Below are 19525 nucleotides of genomic sequence, written 5' to 3'. Positions count from 1 at the left end.
CACTTGATTATACTATAAATTAAAGATGTCAAGAAATTATATGCTTGGTTTCATCAAAGTTAACCTTACATTTATCTAAATGTAAGGTTTACTTATTTTTAAGGTTGGTATATACTTACACATATACCTATATAGGTTTTTTTTAATTTTTTTTTATTTTATATATTTATATATATATATATATATATATATATATATATACAGGGTGTTCGGGATAAATTTGACATATTTATAATTAATTATATTTTTCCGTAAGTTACATGTATTAACACACACTTCTCTTCATTTAAAAGTTTGGACCCTTCTTCATTCATATACAAGATGTCAGAAAGGATGGATAGCTGGAACCCACCTGAATCATGGAAGAGAATAACTTGTATCATGATGATTCGTGCCCGCCATCAAAATAAGGATATTACGACTGCTGCCCAATGCTCCCTGAATACAGTAAAAACAATCAGGCATGAACTAGAGACTTGCAATGGTGACTACGAGGATGTAGCAAGAAGAAAGATCCCTAGCAGACGATCTGATTGCGTTCGTACAGCAGAATTCCTCGCAAATCTGCAGGAACAGGTGTTGAAGAACCCTGGCATTGGAATTCGGGCTTTGTTCGTGGAGTTGCTAACTGTAGTCAAGCCCTGGATAACAAGGGTAGCCAATGGTAGGCCGTATGTATGGCAGCAGGATTCGGCCCCTTGCCACACCTCTGGGAAAAGTCAAAAATGGTTGTCTGAAAATTTCTACGACTTCACCAGTCCAAATGTTTGGCCTCCAAACTCCCCAGACCTTAACCCCATGGATTATTTTGTATGGGGCGCAGTTGAAAAAGACACCAATCGCACTTCCAGTAATACAAAAGCCCAGTTAATGGATAAAATTAAAACAGTTTTTGCGGCCCTTCCCAGGGAGACTGTAGCATCAGCTTGTTCGAGGTTCCGAAGCAGAATTGAAGCTGTGATCGATGCTAATGGTGGTTATTTTGAGTAAATCTTGTTGATAGTATTGTAATTAACTCTGCCTGTAATGTTTTTTTGTCAATTCATTAAATTTAATAGATACAAAGAAGATTTTCTTTTTCCTTACGAAACTGTCAAATTTATCCCGAACATCATGTATATACATCAGAGTTATCTGAAAATTTCATGGCCTCAACCATGGATGGCAACACTATTGGCAAGGTTTTTTTTTTTTCTGAGTTGATTCATTTGTCATAAGCGTCCATGTGAAATTGCAAGTCATTCTATCAAGTAGTTTGTTTTATACAGCTGTCTGAAGCAAAAGTGTTGTCTATATTCCTTGAAATAGATAAAATTGAGTATCGTGCAGTTATAAAATTCTTTGTAAAAGAAGGTTTACTGCCAAAAGAAATTCATTCGAAGTTCATAAAAGTTTATCGGCACCCTTCTCCTTCATTTTTGACAATTAAGAAATGGGCTGCCGAGTTCAAACGTGGCTGCACCAGCCTTGAAGATGATCCACGTGAACGATGTCCAAAAAGTGTAACAACACCAGAAATCATTGATCAAGTGCACGATGTAGTATTGGATGACCGGCGAGTCAAAGTCAAATTGCTGAGACTACAGGCATTTCAGAAGAACTGTAGGATATATTTTGCATGAAGAATTGCATATGAAAAAGCTTGTCACAAGATGGGTGGCATGCTTAGAGCATTTTAACAATAATAAAACTGATTTTGTCAGTTTTATTCTTGTCTATTTATTACTATGGGTTAGACTTAGATTCACCATTACACACGAGAATTAAATCAGTGGACAGAAGCTGGTTGTTCAGCACCAAAGAAGACAAAGCGGTTCCATCAGCAGGAAAGATCATGAATCGGTGTTTTGGGATGCTAAAGGCATTTTGTTTATTAATTATCTTGAAAAGGGTAAAACAGTAACTGGGGAATATTATTCCAATCTTTTAACTAGACTGGATGAAAAAATTCGTGAGAAAAGACCCGGTTTGCAGAAGAAAAATATTCTTTCATCAGGACCATGCACCTGCCCACAAAATTGTTTTGGCTATGGGAAAATTAAGGGATCTGCACTATGAATTGTTGGAACATCCACCCTAATCCCCAGATTTGGCTCCATCTGACTTCTATCTCTTCCCAAACTAAAACTCTTCCTCTCTGGTCAGCGTTTTTCTTCGGATCAAGAGGTGATTGCAGCTGTCAAGGGGTATTCTGCAGATCTTACTGAGAACCACTACAGGGACAGGATAGTGGCACTGGGGCATTGCTGGAATAAATGTATGTCTGAAGGGAAATTATGTTGAAAAATAAAAATAATTTTGAAATTATAAATTTGTTTTTTTCATTGTTAGGCCGAGAACTTTTCAGACCACCCTCGTATATGTATATATGCACATAACCAGATATATATGTATCGATACACATATCCTAATTATCAGTTATTATTGCTAGGTAAGGTTAGTAGTGTTAGTGTGTTTTATTATACATTAGTTTGGAGAAATTGGCAACTTTTCACAGTTCTTTCATCATAGAGGCCATTTTTGGTGGTCACCTGAAGTTGTTCTTTCCTACTATGATGTGAGATCGTGTTCAAAGTTGTCAATATTCTTACTTGCCTGGAAGCAACATAAAGGGTGAAAATGGTTTAATGTGCTATGTTTAAGGGTATTCTGTTGTGTGTTTGATGCCTTAAACGCTGCATCATTGGTGAACTTCATAGATGTTAGTTATTATCAGAGACATGCACCATTTTTTTACGAATTTCTCTTCACCCATTAGTACCAAGTTTGTCTGCATGAAATTTCTAATAAGGCATTTGGTTGATGTTATCACATTGAGCAGCCCTAGTTGGTGGATTGAATGTGCTCTCATATTTCTGATTTTCCATATGTGGAAACAGTTATTTTATTGCAAACAGAAGCAGTAAGTTTTTTCTGATGTGGTGTGTATGTTTAAATTTACTGTCATTTCTTTTTTAGGAAGTGGCATGTTGAACTTGTTTACCACATAATCCCACACTCCTTGTGCAACTTGGTAATCGTACAATACATGTTCAGTTGTTTCTTCCCCAGAGCAAAAGACACAATTCATGCTTTGCTGGAAAATAATCATGGGCCATTCTCCATGCAAGAGCATTATTCATGGCTAAGTGACCCTATGCTTGTGTATGCTTACCCATGTTTTCATGGGTCACATGGGTGCTTCCGTATGCTGTGTGGCATTATTTTCTTTGTTAACTGGAGTAGGAATACCTAGTGAACCACCTAGCTTGGTGTTGTTCATTTTGTATATCTTTTTTATTAGTTTTATTGAAGCTGCTGTTATTTTGCTCCTGAAGTGTGGAAAGTCAAACATCCCATACATTTCATCTCTGGCTACCCTCTTCTCCTTTGTAATTCCAAAAGTAACGGTGCCAATGACTGCCATTTTTTTTATTGTTTTTGTTTTGATTGGATAAATCTGTGCTGTGTATACTATTGTAGGTAGAAGTATAATACTGATTATTCGGGCTCTTGCTTGGAGTGAAAATATGATTTTAATTGGCTTCTTCAGTATGTTCCACCCATGGGGAGCAGTCTCCTTTGTGTTATATATGTGTTTGAGGGCTGCCTTCTTTTTGTTTAAGTGTAACCTGGAGATTATATTGAATTGTTGTGCAAGTGTGATGAGTGTATGTAATGATTCCTTTTGTGTTATGATTGCTCTGATATCATCTGCATGGCATATAGACTTGCATTCCTTTTGGGAATTGCCAGGCAGACTCATCCCACTAATGTTCCTGTTCGCCTATATGGCTTGCAGCAAAGGTTCCATACACTCAACAAATTGCCATCATACAGCCTACCTTATACATCATACAGCATACCCTTTGCAATTGGATTGCCAGCTTCCTTCCTGGCTGTCCATTATGTGTCATAGCAGGTCATTTATTCTGCTGAGATTTCCCCACAATCTAGGAGTATACAAGGGCTTTGTATCATCAGCAACTCTCCCTGTACAGAAATATCCTTCTCTCACTGGCTTCAAATTCTATTCATAGTTTTGCTGATGACAGTAAACTGTTCTTGTTCATTTGACACACCATGTAGTGCCTAATTATTAGAATACTCACGATCTCTGATATCTTGCTATTCTTCATTGCAATCAGGATAACTTTTGAACTTCAGTGCAACCAAGACAGTCCTGTATAATTTCTCACAAGAAATATCTCACATCACTTCACCTTAATTTTGATAATACCTAGATCTCCAAATGTGATATCTCATTGTGTATTGTCATATAGCTCCAGCTTTTCCTGGCATAAGCACATCTCAGGCATGATGTCTGTAGTCTAAAAAACTGTGTGTACTTTTTAGTTGAGAAGTCACTACTTCTCAACTGTACAACTTTCGATGCTATTGAGAAGAGAGCAGTCCAAATTATGATTGTTGATGATTCTCTCTCATACTCATTCAGTTTTTTTCTTTATGTATCTTCTGTAGGTACTTTCATGGACTGCATTCTGTTGGACTGGCTCTGTCTTCCAAGACTGTAATAATAAGAGCACCTGCTGGTTGATTCTCTTACTGCTCCAGTTCCGAACTTACCAAACCAAATTCTTCTTCATCCCCACCCCCCCTCTTTCACTTACCTGTTTTAACACTTTGGAAGAGGCCTCCTTCATTCTGTCTTACCCCAAATATTACAATCTTCAACTATCTGAGAAATACATCAATAGTTTCCTTCTTTTTCAGTCATGGAGATGACTGCAACCAGACGGATCCACAGGTGGCAGATAATGGATCAACCCTAGATATGGAGGACAACTGTGGAATAAGCAGGTTAACCTGGGATTTGGAGCAACCCTTGGCAAGGCCTCTCAAACCAAAATGCCACAGGATCCTAAGTCAGCACTGTGATATGGTGCCCTATGCTGCCAATAAATAAGAATGCCCCTGGGGAGGTACCCAAAGATTAACTGCAGTGACTGCCCACCAGTTAATATGTAGCTGCACAGGTGTCTGCTCCATGTCAGGAACAGCTCTATAATGGAATTAATGGCAGCCTGCACTAGTCCCTGGTTAGGAAGTAGCAACTTCTGACTAATACCTCACATTGGGGTCCAAATGCCAACAGTGGTATCTGGACACTACAAGAAAGGAGCCTGCATCATCAAAGTGGACTTAATGGCTCAAATGCTGCTCTGGTCAACAAGGTTTGCATCCATAACTTAGGCAGAGGGCTATGTTTGAAAAGTTCACTACTGTCTCCAAATCTTTTCAGTCACCTTAAAAATGAACTAAAACAACCAAATAAGAACATTGGGAACTCCCTGATTATACTCCAGCTGAACATCAAGGGTTTACTAGATCAAAATCAGAGGTACTAAATAATATCCTTACCAGGCACAAAATAGACATTGTTGTGCTACAAGTAACTCACTACACCTCACAAAAATATTACCCTTCCTGACTATATTCGTCTCACTGATTCTTTCCAAATATGCAAATTTGGAAAGAATTTCTGGGACATTCACGAAGTGACTTTTTTTTTTCATTGATATACATCTGCACAACTTCTCAATGAATCATGTATATAAGCCTCTTCTATCAGCCCATCTTGACATCATCAGGGATTTCAACTTACACAGTACATTATGGGGTGGAGGATACAATAATGACCACAACCCATGCCTGCATCTGACAGACTAGATATTAACAAACAGCCTCCACTTCCTCTATGAAAGCAAGCAACCTGGAAAATGAGGATCAGAGACAACCCCTGACCTCTGCTTTATCACCATTGACACAAAAGGAACTCTGCTCAGCTAAACCTATCAAATATTGTCTCCTTTTCTCCACAGCCAGCACAGCTTTCCAACATCCCAGAGGAATCTCAGGAAAGCAAAATGACCAAAATTTACTGAATTCATTGAAAGTGATGTCAATGTAATTCCACCTACAGTTGATAACTATGAATGATTCACTTAACTTCTCATAGCATCTGGTAAAAGACACATTCTGAAACAATTCAGAAAAATCCATATACACCATGAGGTGAACTGAAAGTAATATTCTTCTGGCAGAGCAGGACCAATAGAACCATCCAGACACTGCTTCTGCCTTGAATCTGCCTCCCTCTTAAGACCCTTGGATGATGCTAGAAGAGCTCATTGGCATGAAGAAATGAACAACCTCAACTTTCTACCCCAAATTCTATTTCAGTAATACTAGAGGAAATTCATGCAGCTCTCAAACTAATTAAAATAAATAAAGCTCCTGGCATTGATGGCATCCATCCTTCCAGATTTTCTTATTCATCTTGACTTCAGAGTAAAATCCTGGCTATCTAATTTCTTCTCTTTAGTAATAAATGATACATGCATCATAGATAATAGCTTTGCCCAAAACCAAACAAGTCAACTGATGACTCTAACAACTATTGCCCTATAGCATTGCTCTTCACACCTTGCGTTTTGAAAGAATTAGCCTCTCTCGGATTTCTCAGGATAGAAGCCATCTTACCCAATGAACAGGCTGGATTTAGACTTGACAGAAGTGACCAGGTCCTGACCTTCACAATCCACACAGAAGCTGGATAGCAAAAGGGTTTAAAAACAGGTGCTACTTTCATACACCTAGCATTAGTATATAACAGACTGTAAAATCGTGTATAGGATTTTTATACAAAAATACCTTATATACTGATTTTACTGGTAAACGAAATTCCAATCAATATACTTGCGATTAATTCACAAAATTTGTATAGTTTAGTAATATGGAAATAAAATTTTGTGAATTACTGAATAATGTAACCAACAAAAGTTTTGTAAAAGAACAAAGTTAAATGAGAATTAATTTGTGTCACAAGAACGTTCAAGACAAAGATATTTCCAGACGGATTATCTTATGAACTTATGACCTGGGGCGATTACAATCACGAAGGTCAAATATGCACGGGGGTTTCCCGCCGGAATGAACGACCAAAAAAGGTGGTGGGTGCAGAACATCGAAATACCCAGGGGATTAATACGTAGCAGAACCCAAGGTCAATGGAGCCAGATAAAAAGGGGTTGTTACAGCGAGAAAAAAAGGAGGGGTTTTTGCAAGGTTACAGTGGTCAGCAAGAAGTTACGAGGTCAACGACAGTCGAGGAGCTAGGGAGTTACAATGTAAGTTACGGCAACGGAGGTCAATGGCTACATATTAGCAACAGAGTTTTGCTAATCGTCTTAAGTTGGAAGGCCACCAGCAGGAGAGGCAGATTTAGATGTGTGTGACTGAATAAGTTCGTCTTCGTTTCTGTTTTGGATCCAGGTTGGGGAAAGTCACTCCGGTTCAAGATCGGAGCCCTGCATTCCAGCCAGTAGAGGCCAGAAGTGCAAGACAACTAATTCGAGTTGTTTTTTAGAAGAAAGTAGATACCGGATTTTCATGCCACCAAGATCCTGACGATTGCAAATAGTAAAAAGGAAAATCCACAAATCCCGGAGAAGGTACCCATATGCGTTGCCAAGATCGGAAGGTAATAGAAGAAAGTGAATTCAAGAATCTATCAGAGAGAACCAGACAACTGATTCAAAGTAAGATCTTTCTATTGTTTTGCTAGAGACAGAATTGTGATGGTCATTTGTTTAAAGTTATTGTTTGTGATGATACTTAAGGACTATAGGCATTTAGCTAATCTTTGACTTGTCTTGTTCAGTTATATGTGAGAGAATACTTAGTAGAATTTAAAGTGATATATTGGGTGCTTATTATTGTTGTAATTTGCTGAGCCTGCATTTGTTTAAGTGAGATTGCCCCAAGTGTGACTAAGTGTTTACAAAAGTAAGATCAAAGACACGTGGTCTTATAAGAATTGTTTACTTAAGAGGAGTAATTGTAATTGTATTTAAGAGTTGCCATTGAAGTATAGAACCTGATTTACTTGAGTTTTTAGTATTGGCATTTTTGTACATTTCTTGGCTAATGAATAAATTGTTTTCTTGTTTAAATAATTTGCCTGATTCCTGTTACCAATGCACTGCTCATTAAATTAGAATCTCTGTGTCCTTGAATAGCCACGACTGTAGTCATGGCTATTCAAGGACACACAGAAAAAAGAAGTTTTACGTTACTAGATTTAGTTATAAGTAAGAGAGGAAGGTTCCGTGATTAACTGAGTGTTTTTCTTCAGAAGGACAATCATATCCTATCCACGAATTTTGGTGGTGCAGCTAGAAATCAAATAAATTTTCCAAAATTCAGTTTAGAAAAACACCAGTTGTTCAGACAAAGAGATTGGCTCCAGCCTGAGGCATTCTCTTAGTGCTGAAGGTTTTGCACACAAGAACAATAATATTTGAGACAAAGGGGGGAATTAAGTTGAGTGAGGGGATTGAAAGTTAAGAGATTAAATCAGGCAATGTATTAAGAAGATTGAGTCACAACTGTTAAGGTTAAAGTAAAATTTTGAGAATAAGTTTTGAATAAGATAATATAATATCGTAGTTTTTACAAAGGTGCAGACGATGAGATTTAATAAGATTTAGTAATATAGACAAAAGTTTACATATTTTTACAACACCATATGAAAGAAAGGCTAACTGTAGAAAACAGCAAAAATAATCGATTGCCAGAAAAATAGCCAACAGCCAGTCAAAAGTTTAAGACTTGAGGAAACCCTGAGCAAAGATCTCAGCTCACTACAAAACCTGGGGACCATCCCCTAATCCTAATCAGCAAAACTGCTGTTTCAGCTTTCCACCTGAATAACCATCAGGCTCATAGAAAACTAAAAATAAACTTCTGCAACAGGATTTCTAATCCATGAAAATGCCCTATGCTAACATACTGACAATATTTGGAAAAACTGAGTTAAAGATATCTGCCAGGAACAGTTCACAATTATAATAACATTAATTATAAGAACAATTATAAACAAGTTCACACAAACTTAGGGTTATAATTCCTTGGCTCTGGTCTTCCCAGCAGTAGAGTATTAACCACCAGTTTTGAGCCAGTCACCACACAACTCGCATGGGCACATAGCTTAACATAACAATGACAACCATCTCTAGTAATTTAAGATCTGCTTCTCTCCCATAGTTGCTTGTTCTTTCCCACATCACTCCTCCATGCTTTAGAAGAGTAGAAACTACTCTTCTAAGAAATAAAGAAAAAAAAAAAAACTACTCATCAAAGAAATAAATAAAATCAGAAATAACACAAACCTTCCTATACATGAAGATATCTCTCTCCACCTCCAGTTCTCCTTATTTCTAGATCCCCCCCCCCCCATCTGACTTGTGGAAATACCAGATGATGGTTCCCAGGACTTATGAGATCTTATGATTTAGCACTGAACAAGACTGATGTGCCTACTTACTACATCTGTGAGGAATTTCACACAAAAAAGTAATTGAGAAATCATTCACCCTTTTGCGTGTGTGGCACTGTGAATCATATCACTGATGATTATTCCACACACACACACACACACACACACACACGCACAGGAACTTGCAGTTACTCCAAATTGTGCTATTGACTGGAAATTTGTATATAGTTTGCTCATTATTTTCTTGTATTTCTACCTGTATGCTAAATAAATAAATAAATTTCCTTCTTTGGCATCACTGGTGTATGATAGGTTTTGTAACCCTTTATTTACAGTAAGATATAAAAAAAGAAAAAAAAAAATCACGGACATTGTGCCAGTGGCTCATTCAGTGGCACAGTGCCCAATTACATCATCCTTCCACTAATGATATAATAACATAAATAGTGACCAGTCAGATTCTCAGTTCTGCTTTAAACTCACTACACCAACTTCTCATTCTTTTCTTCATTTTATGTGTATAATCTTTTCCAAAGAGCATTCCATTTACCATTTTTGCCAATGAATACAACCTCCAGCTATTTAAGGAATTTATTATTTTCCTGGCATCCATGAGCCACAAGACTCATCATGGGAGGTTGACACTAGTCAACATAAAGTATCATACCATTCCTTGAACTACTCATCTGCAATCTTCACTTTCACCCACCCTTTCAGTCAATGGATTCCATGCTCTTATCATTCTGCATGCAAAAAACTTACATCTTACTCTTTTACTCACCACCTTCTTTTGCATATTCGAGGGATAGCTCCTTGTCCTTGCTTCTTTCCCTTGTTCTATCATATGAAAAATCTCCTCAATGTTAATACAATAATAGCCCTTCAACAGCTTAAATGTCCCAATCGTATTCTTCCCTTTGCCATCTATCCAAACTTTGCAGTCTGCATTCCCTCAGTCTATCCTCATAATCAACAATATACAGTCCTGGTATAATTTTTGTTATCCAACTCTGCATCCTCTCCAAGGTTACTTTATCTCCTTCAAATCCTGGTGACCAGATATGAGCACAGAAATCCAGATGTCGTCTAATCAAAGCTTTATACACTGGGACAACCACACTTTTATTTCTTATGGTCAATGTTCTCGTTAACATTGCTGCAGTTCTCTGAGATGTGTTCACAACCTTTGCAATATGCCCTTGGAACTTCAAATCTCTATCCACAATCATCCCAAGATCCCTTGCTTCCACCAGGTGGAAGTATGAAGCATTTCTTCTGTGGTTCCCAAATTTTAAAATCTTACATTTAATTACATTAAACTAACATCCCCATGCCTTTGCCCACCTTTCCAGCTTATTCAAATCCTCTTGAAGAGCCAAAACATAGCACTATATTTCTAATAACCCTCCTAAGCTTTACATAATCTGCAAACAACTGAACATCTCCCTGTAGTCCTTTGACAATATCATTGATATAAAAATTGAACAGTAATATTCCCAGGAATAAACACTGGAACTCCACTTGTAACCTTCCTACTCCCTGATACTGCCCCCACCCCATATACAACACTTTGATATCTATCAGAGAGCCAATCACTAATCCAGTCCACTAAACTGATGACCAAACCCATACGATGCAACTTAAAAATCAGCTTGTCACATGGCACCCTTGCCTTTGAAAAATCCCAAAAAAATGACAGTGTATGCCTTACTCTCATCCACTGCTCTTGTTACTCTGTTGTAAAAGGTAACCAGATTACTAAAACAAGAGTGCCCTTCAACAAATCCATGCCGGCCTATATAAATAATATTGCCCTCATCTATCCAATGCTGTATACGAGTTCTTACCAATTTCTCAAAAACCTTAACAACTACAGCAGAAATACAAACAGGCCTCCATCCTACCACCACCCTTATGCCCTGGTATTGTCTTACTCTCCTTCCACTCTCCAGGAACCTGCCCTACTGCAAGATTCATTAACCAGCCAAGTTAATGGCACAGTCAGTTCCATAGCACATTCCCTTAAACATGATGAAATTCCATTTAGTTCTCCTGCCTCTATTGACATTTAGCATATTCAGTATTCAGAATAAATCCTCTTCATTCACTTCTAACACTTCACCAGTCATTATCTTTCTAGGAATAATGGCTCTAGTACCAGAATGGAACACTCTAATAAAGTGATCGTTAAATAGTTGAACTATGTCATCTGCTTTGATCACCAATTCTCATTGCCAATCAGCGAAATATCTACTATCATTTTTCATCCTACTCATGACATCACAAAAAGTCTCCTTAGCATTCACCTTGAATTGCAGTGTCAGTCTCCTCTTACATTCTAATTTTTCTCTCCTTACAATTCAAGTCACTTTCTTAGCCTGAATATTATATTTCTCATGCAGCTGTTCTCCAACTCTCTCTTTATATGTCTTCTATAATGTCTTTTTCTACTGAATTACCCTTTTATTTCTCTTGTCATCCATTTGACTTCAAAAAGTCTCCTTAGCATTCACCATGAATTGCAGTGTCAGTCTCCTCTTACATTCTAATTTTTCTCTCCTTACAATTCAAGTCACTTTCTTAGCCTGAAGAAAATATAATTCTCATGCAGCTGTTCTCCAACTCTCTCTTTATATGTCTTCTATAATGTCTTTTTCTACTGAATTACCCTTTTATTTCTCTTGTCATCCATTTGACTTCAGATAACTTTATCTTCACTCAAATTATACAATCTGTGATTCACCCCTGTTCCTTCAAATTCTTTCATCCATTGCACTGCTGAAAGCTGATTTCAAAGTCTGTGATTGTTGCCTGCCTTATAATTCCACATAAATTCTTTTTGTTTTGATACCTCCACATGCCTATTTATCCTCCAAGTCATGGTCACTCTCACCCACGGTGGACAAGTATGACATCTCAGTCACAATTAGATTCTCTGATGAAGAAGCTGGTCTATGACCAGCTCCAAAACTGTTGATCCTCATGTTCCCTCCACCATGCTGCCTAAGACAGTTGTTCCTCAAGAAATCCAAAAATTCGGTTCCCTTATTACTGCATGCTATCTCCTCTGCCCAATTTAAATCACTATAGTTGAAGTCCCCATAATGATCACTCCTTTGCACTTGATAAATTAATTTGCATAAACATTTTCTCCTTATCACCATCTATATTCCCTGGTAGCAACATCCCACTAAATATCTTGTCTTGTAAACATCCATCTCATGCCATATACTCTCCAAGCTGTTGGTGTTATTTCCACTGAGATTTCTCACCCTGAGAGCACAGAATTCATCTCTTATCATGAGTACGAATCTATCACCAGGTTTATCTTCCCTATCCTGCAGAAATCTCTAACATCAACCTTAAATCTTGCACTACACAATTCACACTACCTCTCAGGTCAATCATCCTGATCATTACTGTCATCATGTCTGCACTTTCACTCAACTTCATTGCCACACACACTATTGTTTCAATAGGCTAGCACTCCTCTGGCACTCTACTGTGCACACCCAGAATCATCAGTTCTGTACATGACACTCAGAACAGATTCGTTCATCCTTCTCTCGTTGGGGTCTGTCACTGTTATAGCTTCCAATCTCTCTCTCTCTCATTTCTCTGGCACTTTCTCTTGCTTCTACATTCACTCAGCTTTCTGCAGTTTCCTCTCCCATTCTCGCCTTCCTCCCTCCCTTGTTCTCTCTCTCCACACACACATTCTGCTTTCAATTTAAATTTGCGCAGACAACCATGGCCATCACACAAACCATCTCCATCTGCTAAACTTCCCATTGCTAAATCCTTATATATATCTTCACCATTCTCTGCACCCTCACACTGCTGGCATCACAAACTGAAAATCACCTGATTCCAAAGCACTATTTCTGCTGCTGCTATATCCTAAGATTGAGACACCACTGCCTACATTTCATGTACTCATACACATTCCCATCTGCTGCTGCTAAATCCTGAGATTGAGACACCACTGCCTACATTTTATGCATTCATATACATTTCCATCTCACACCTACCACATTATTAAACAATAGGATGCATACATACTGCAGGTGTAGCAAGCTACAGAATCATTAACTATACTACAAATAATGTAGTCTGTAAATGGTGTGGAGCTAGATGTAGTACTAAATTATTGGCTGCCATGTCAAATACAATCGATACATGAGGAAACATTACTGACAGTAACAAAAATACCATATAATCATACAAAAAATCGTCAATTTGAATAGCTCAAACTGAAAAAAACGTATTGTCATAAAAAAACACTATCTTTCCTTACTACTACTTATCTCTTTTTAACAGCTCTTGTTACACTTCATAGATTTTTTGAAAAGATGGTTGAAAATAAAAATAAAAAAAAGAAGTAAGAATAATAGTAATAATAACGAATTTTGTGCCTATGAATTACTATAATGATTATTGCCTATATTCATGAAATTATCTGATTTTAAATTGACAAATAAATATTAAAATTGAACTTAATACATTTGTTTCAACATTATAGAATTTGGAATCCTTTCTTACTGTTGAAGAAATTTCACAAATGGAATTTAATTACTTTCCAAATAGATCTCCACTAGGACTCTTTCGCTCATGCAGGTAATTGCTTTCCATCTTACTTGCTAACATATTTAGATATCACTATCATTTATTATTAATCTTACTGCTATTATCATACTTTTTTAGTGTCACTGTGGGAGCATTAGCCTAAATGCCTCTCTGGCAACACATTCCATTCATTGACTATTATCCATTAAAAATTTTTCTTCATTACATCATAATCAATTTCCTGATATATATCCTCAAGGAATCTTCAGACTATTATGACAGCACCACAAGATTAAGTTTGCATTATTATTAATTTCCTCTCAATTTCTTGTGATCCCTACAGTATTATCCTATCTAACATTCCGTGTTTCTAAGACACTTCTGGACTGATTTCACTGACTCAGTCCACCTAGATCTTGGTCTTCCTCTGGGTATATTTCCTGCTGTCTTGGCATTGGACACCAATTTTGCTGACCTTTCTTTTCCTATTCTGTTTAAGTGACCATACCATCTTAGATTAGGCCTACTCATATATTCTTGAATGTGAATAGTGCCGAGTTCCTTCCTGATGTCTTCATTTTTAACACAATTATGCCATTGATGCCATCTTTTAGGCCAATAATTTTTCTCAGAACTCTCGTATCTGTGATCTCTTTTCTTTGATCAAGTGCTTTATTTCTAACCTAGCTCCCAGATCCACAACTTAAAACTAGTTTTTGAAAACTGTCTTATACTACTTACTCTGTAATTATATCTGTAATTTCTCTCTTATTCCATATAAATTTATTCAGCTGGCTCCTCACCATACCAGCATAAGTTATTCTCTTGTCCATTTCCAAATTTAATTTGCCCTCTTCACTGAGAACTGTGCCTAAATAGCTGCATTTTCTATGTTCCTGCCTATTTTCATAATTTTGGTCGTTTTATTGCTGAATTTCATGTCATATTTCTTATAGATGTTATTCAATTTCATTAGAAAATCCAGGAGACTTTCACTGGATGCATTTAAGAGTACAACGACATCATCTGCATAAAACAAAGAGCTATGTTTGATATCTCCAATTCAGATATCAGGTTTAATGACATTTTCTTTCATAATTTGATCCATATAGATAATGAATAAGAGTTGAGATAATGTGCATGATTGTCTTACACCAGATTTTACATCCAACCATCTTCCTGTAGTTCTTCCAAATCTAATTTCTGACTTAATACTTAAAATAGACTATTTATTGCTCTGTATAATGTTCCATTTATCCCACAGAATTGTACTATTCCAAACAGCTTTTCTCTGGGCACCTTACCATATGTCATTTCCAGATCTACAAAACTTAAGTGCAGATCCTTGTCATGTTCTCATGATTTCTCAGCTATCTCTCATAAGAAAATCTAATCTTGACAACTTCTATGTGGTGCGAACCCAATTTGTTCTTCTCCAAGTTTCTCTTCCAAAATGTTCTCAGCCTCTCTTAAGTATGCTTGCACAAATCTTATCTGGAACATTTATTAGAGAAATTTCTCTAATTCTCACATTCCACTTTATTCCCTTTTTTGATACATGGGAACTATAAGAGCTCTACTCCCAATAATCTGGAATTTGACCTTCTGATTAAGCCCTCTGAATGATGTAGTGTAGCCACTGCAAAACTTTTATACCTCCATATTTGAATATTTTTTATTGAATATCAGTGACTCCTGCTGCCTTTCTATATTTCAGTCTTTTGATTGCTTTTCTTCCTCAAGTATTGATATGTACACCTGTTTCCATTCCTCATAAATAGTTCTGGTTTCTTATCTTCCATTTTCATGTCATCTTTATCATCCTTGATTCCTTTTACAGTAGTCTTTTCTCTGTTTCTAAGCTTTCTCCATATCCTGTGGGGCACATTTCACCTTCCTGATATTATTATTATTATTATTATTATTATTCAGGCCTCCAAGGAGTCAAAAGACGCATCGAGGGAGGTCCTTCCTAAGACATAAAGTCTGTCAAGACTCATCGAGGGGAGGTCCCCCCTGAGAAACACAAAGTCTATCATACCACTCTTTAAACTCACTGACCGTTCTCGCTCCCACCACTCCATCAGGCAATGCATTCCACGGCTCAACCACCCTCCACTCAAAGAAACCACTCCTTACCTCACAGTTTCCGTTTGTAACTTCCAGGGATGGCCTCTTGTCATCACTCCTTCCCGCTGTTTAACCAAGCGAAAGAACTCTCCAGTGTCAACCCTGTAACCACCTCTCAACAGTTTAAAAGTCTCAATCATATCACCTCTCCTTCTTCTATCCACCAAACTCTGCAGTCCACATTCTCTCAGCCGATCCTTCCCAGCTTCGCATCATCCACAAACAACTAAATATCCCCCTGCAATCCACTGGCTATGTCATTGATATAAAGGTTAAACAATATAGGTCCTAGTACTGAGCCCTGTAGGACCCCACTTGTAACCCTCTGCCTCCTGGAAACTGCTCCACCATACACAACTCTCTGATACCTATCAGACAGCCAATCTTGAATCCAGTTGACCAATCTGACATCCAGACTCATGTGCTACAACTTAAATATCAGCTTATCATGTGGCACCCTGTCAAATGCCTTTGCTATGTCTAAGAAAATTGCAGTATATGCCTTTCCCTCATCTAATGTTCTTGTAACTTTATTATAAAAGGCTAGCATATTGCTAAAACAAGAGCGTCCTTTCACAAATCCATGTTGATTCTCACAGATAACATTACCCTCATCTGCCCAATGCTGTATACGGTTCCTCACTACTTTCTCCAAGATCTTAACAACTACTGATGACACACAGACTGGCCTATAATTAGACACTTCCGGTCTGTTACCACCCTTATGCAATGGCACTATCTTACCTTCCTTCCATTCCCTGGGCACCTTTGCCAAAGCCAGACTTTCATTGAAAAGCCATGTTAAAGTCACTGTCAATTCTCTAGCACATTCTCCTAAAACTCGTGGTGAAATACCATCCAGTCCCACAGCTTTACTGACATCCAGAGTACTCAGTATCTGAAACACACTCCCCTCCTGTACCTCCAGTCCTCGAACCAGTCCTATCCCTCTAGCATTAAAACTGACTCCTCTAGGATGAAATACTCCAACAAAGTGTTCATTGAACAATTCCACTATATCCTCTGCATCGGTCACTCTATTCCCATTTTTATCCCACAATATCATTCTTCCACAGTCATTTCTCCTCCTACTGGCCACATAGCTAAAAAATTCCCTAGGATTTTCTTTGGATCTTAGGGCCAATCTCCTCTCATATTCCAGTTTCGCTTTCCTTACCACACTAGTCACTCTTCTGGCCTGTGTCTTATATTCCTCATGCATCTCTTCACCTGTCTCCTTATATCTCTTCCATAGCCTCTTTTTCGCATGCAATTCCTGTTTAATATTGTTTGTCATCCACTTTACTCCAAATTGCGTCCTCTTCTTCACTCGTGGTATACAACTTGCCATTGCTGATAACAAATATTCTTTCACAATTTCCCACGCAATAGTGATATCCCAGCCTTCCAATTCCTCCCTCCATGAAACTTCCCGAAGTTGACGTCTAAGACTATTATAATCACCTGCCTTATAATTCCACATAAGTTCCCATCTCTTTGATACTCCTGCATGTCTATTCATTTTCCAAGTCAAAACCATATGGTCACTCTCTCCAACTGGTGGAAGAGATGTCATCTCAGTTATTATCAACTTTTCTGATGCTATAACCAAATCCAAAACTTTTGAACCTCTTGTTCTCTCTGTTACATGTTGCCTAAGACATTTGGCCCTCAAGAATTCTAGAAATTCCATTCCCCTATTGCTACATGCATCTTTCTCTCTCTCTCTCCAATTTATGCTACTGAAGTTAAAATCTCCCATAACAATCATTCTTCTTGCACTTGCCAAACCTAGCTGTCTAAACATCTCCTGGTCCCCATCCTCTGTGCTCCTGGGTCTGTAGCAACACCCCACTAAATATCCTGTCTTGCCTACCTCTACCTCACACCATACGCTCTCAAAATCATTTGTCTCACTTCCTTCCAAATTCTCCACTCTTAAAGGACATAGGTCATCACTTATCATAAGCAGTACCCCACCACCACACTTTCCCCTCCTATCCTGACGAAAAATGCTATACCCAGCGACTTCTATTCCTGTTGTTATATTCCCTTCTGTCAACCACGTCTCAGTGATCGCAATAATTTTTGGCCAGGCTGATGCTATCTGCGCCACCAATTCCTCTCCCTTATTCCGGATACTCCTGGCATTAGTATAAAGCATATAAATGCCATTGTTTCTATACCCAGCATTATCCCTTCTAGACTCCACTGGGTTCAGTGTTACCTGACATTGTTTCCCTTCTCCCAAGTATCCATTCCCACAAGAGGCCACCCCTGCTATCATCCTCCCTGGGACACACTGACTCGTTCAGAACAGCAATCTCCCCAGATGCCTGCGTCCTTCCTCATTCAAATGTAAACGGTCTCTTGCATACAATTCCTCTCTTTCCTCAAACGCACTCCAAGCATCCACATATACCAGTCCTCTCTTGTCACACATTCTCGCTATTATGCCATTCAATATCACTGCTCTTCTGCTAAGCTCATCATTATCATACCTAGGCAACACGCACACTATTTTTCCTCTTCTTCTTCCGTACAGTCTCGAGCAAAAATCTCATATCTCTCGCTGCCCGACTTATATTACCACTCAAGTCATTCGTTCCTACCATCACAATCATCTCATCCACCCTTTCACCTCTCTTAATTGCCATAGCCACCCTTTCTATTGTTCCTCCTGGCAAACACTCCTCATGCATCCTATCTTGAACACCACGGATCATTGAGTCGCCATACATTATACCTCTTACCATTCCGTCGCTCCTATTGTTTCCGTTCTCTCCTCTTCTTTCATTCCCATACCTTTCTCTTCTACTGTTTCCGTTCTCTCCTCTTCTAGCACTCCCATACATCTCTCTCATTCCCTCTCTCCTACTGTTTCCATTTTCTCCACTTCTAGCACTTCCATATCCCTCTCTCATTCTGTCTCTCCTACTACTGTTTCCATCCTCTCGTCTTCTAGCATTCCCATACCTCTCTCTCATTCCATCTCTCCTACCGTTTCCATTCTCTCCTCTTCTAGCACTTCCATATCTCTCTCTCATTCCATCTCTCCTACTGTTTCCATCCTCTCATCTGCTAGCATTCCCATACCTCTCTCTCATTCCCTCTCTTCTACTGTTTCCATTCTCTCCTCTTCTAGCACCTCCATACCTCTCACTCATACTCCCTAAATTCTCTCTCTCTCCTACTCTGATTCGCCTTGCATTTATCTCTTCCATTCTCCTAATCTTATCTTTCATACTTCTGCTCTCATTCACAAGACATTCCACCTCCTCTTTCAACTCATCTATCTCCCTCTGCAGGTCAGTCACTCTTAATCTAAATTCACTCTCCCAAACAGAACCATCTCCTAAACTTTCACAGTCACTCACACCTTCCACACTATCAACTATTATTTTCTCATTCTCTCCTATCACACTACTTGTCTTCCTACATTCATTCCCCGTTCCTGGAGCAACAAAGTCGGATATCGATATATCTAATGTACTTATTTCCTCCAACTGCCTGCATTTTGCGCACATATGCTCTCCACTCTCTTTGCCA

At 38.3% G+C, this 19525-nt stretch overlaps 1 protein-coding gene across 4 annotated transcripts in view; it reads left to right on the top strand.

Annotated features, from left to right (window-relative positions):
• Positions 1-19525, top strand: part of DNAlig4 (DNA ligase 4) — a 588281-nt gene that overhangs the window by 522482 nt on the left and 46274 nt on the right. For 3 of the 4 annotated variants that reach the window (XM_090401217.1, XM_090401216.1, XM_090401218.1), the window contains one exon: positions 13803-13897. The exons of the other annotated variant lie outside the window; for it this stretch is intronic. In XM_090401217.1, coding sequence (XP_090257343.1) covers positions 13803-13897 — 95 coding nt within the window. The remainder of the gene's footprint in view (positions 1-13802; positions 13898-19525) is intronic. 4 annotated transcript variants of the gene reach the window in all.

This window comes from Typopeltis vanoorti, chromosome 12, assembly GCF_054136105.1.
Source record: "Typopeltis vanoorti isolate ZY-2024b chromosome 12, IOZ_Tvanoo_1.0, whole genome shotgun sequence".
In the NCBI taxonomy this organism is placed as follows: Eukaryota; Metazoa; Arthropoda; class Arachnida; order Uropygi; family Thelyphonidae; genus Typopeltis; species Typopeltis vanoorti.
This window is presented reverse-complemented; position numbering and strand designations above follow the sequence as displayed.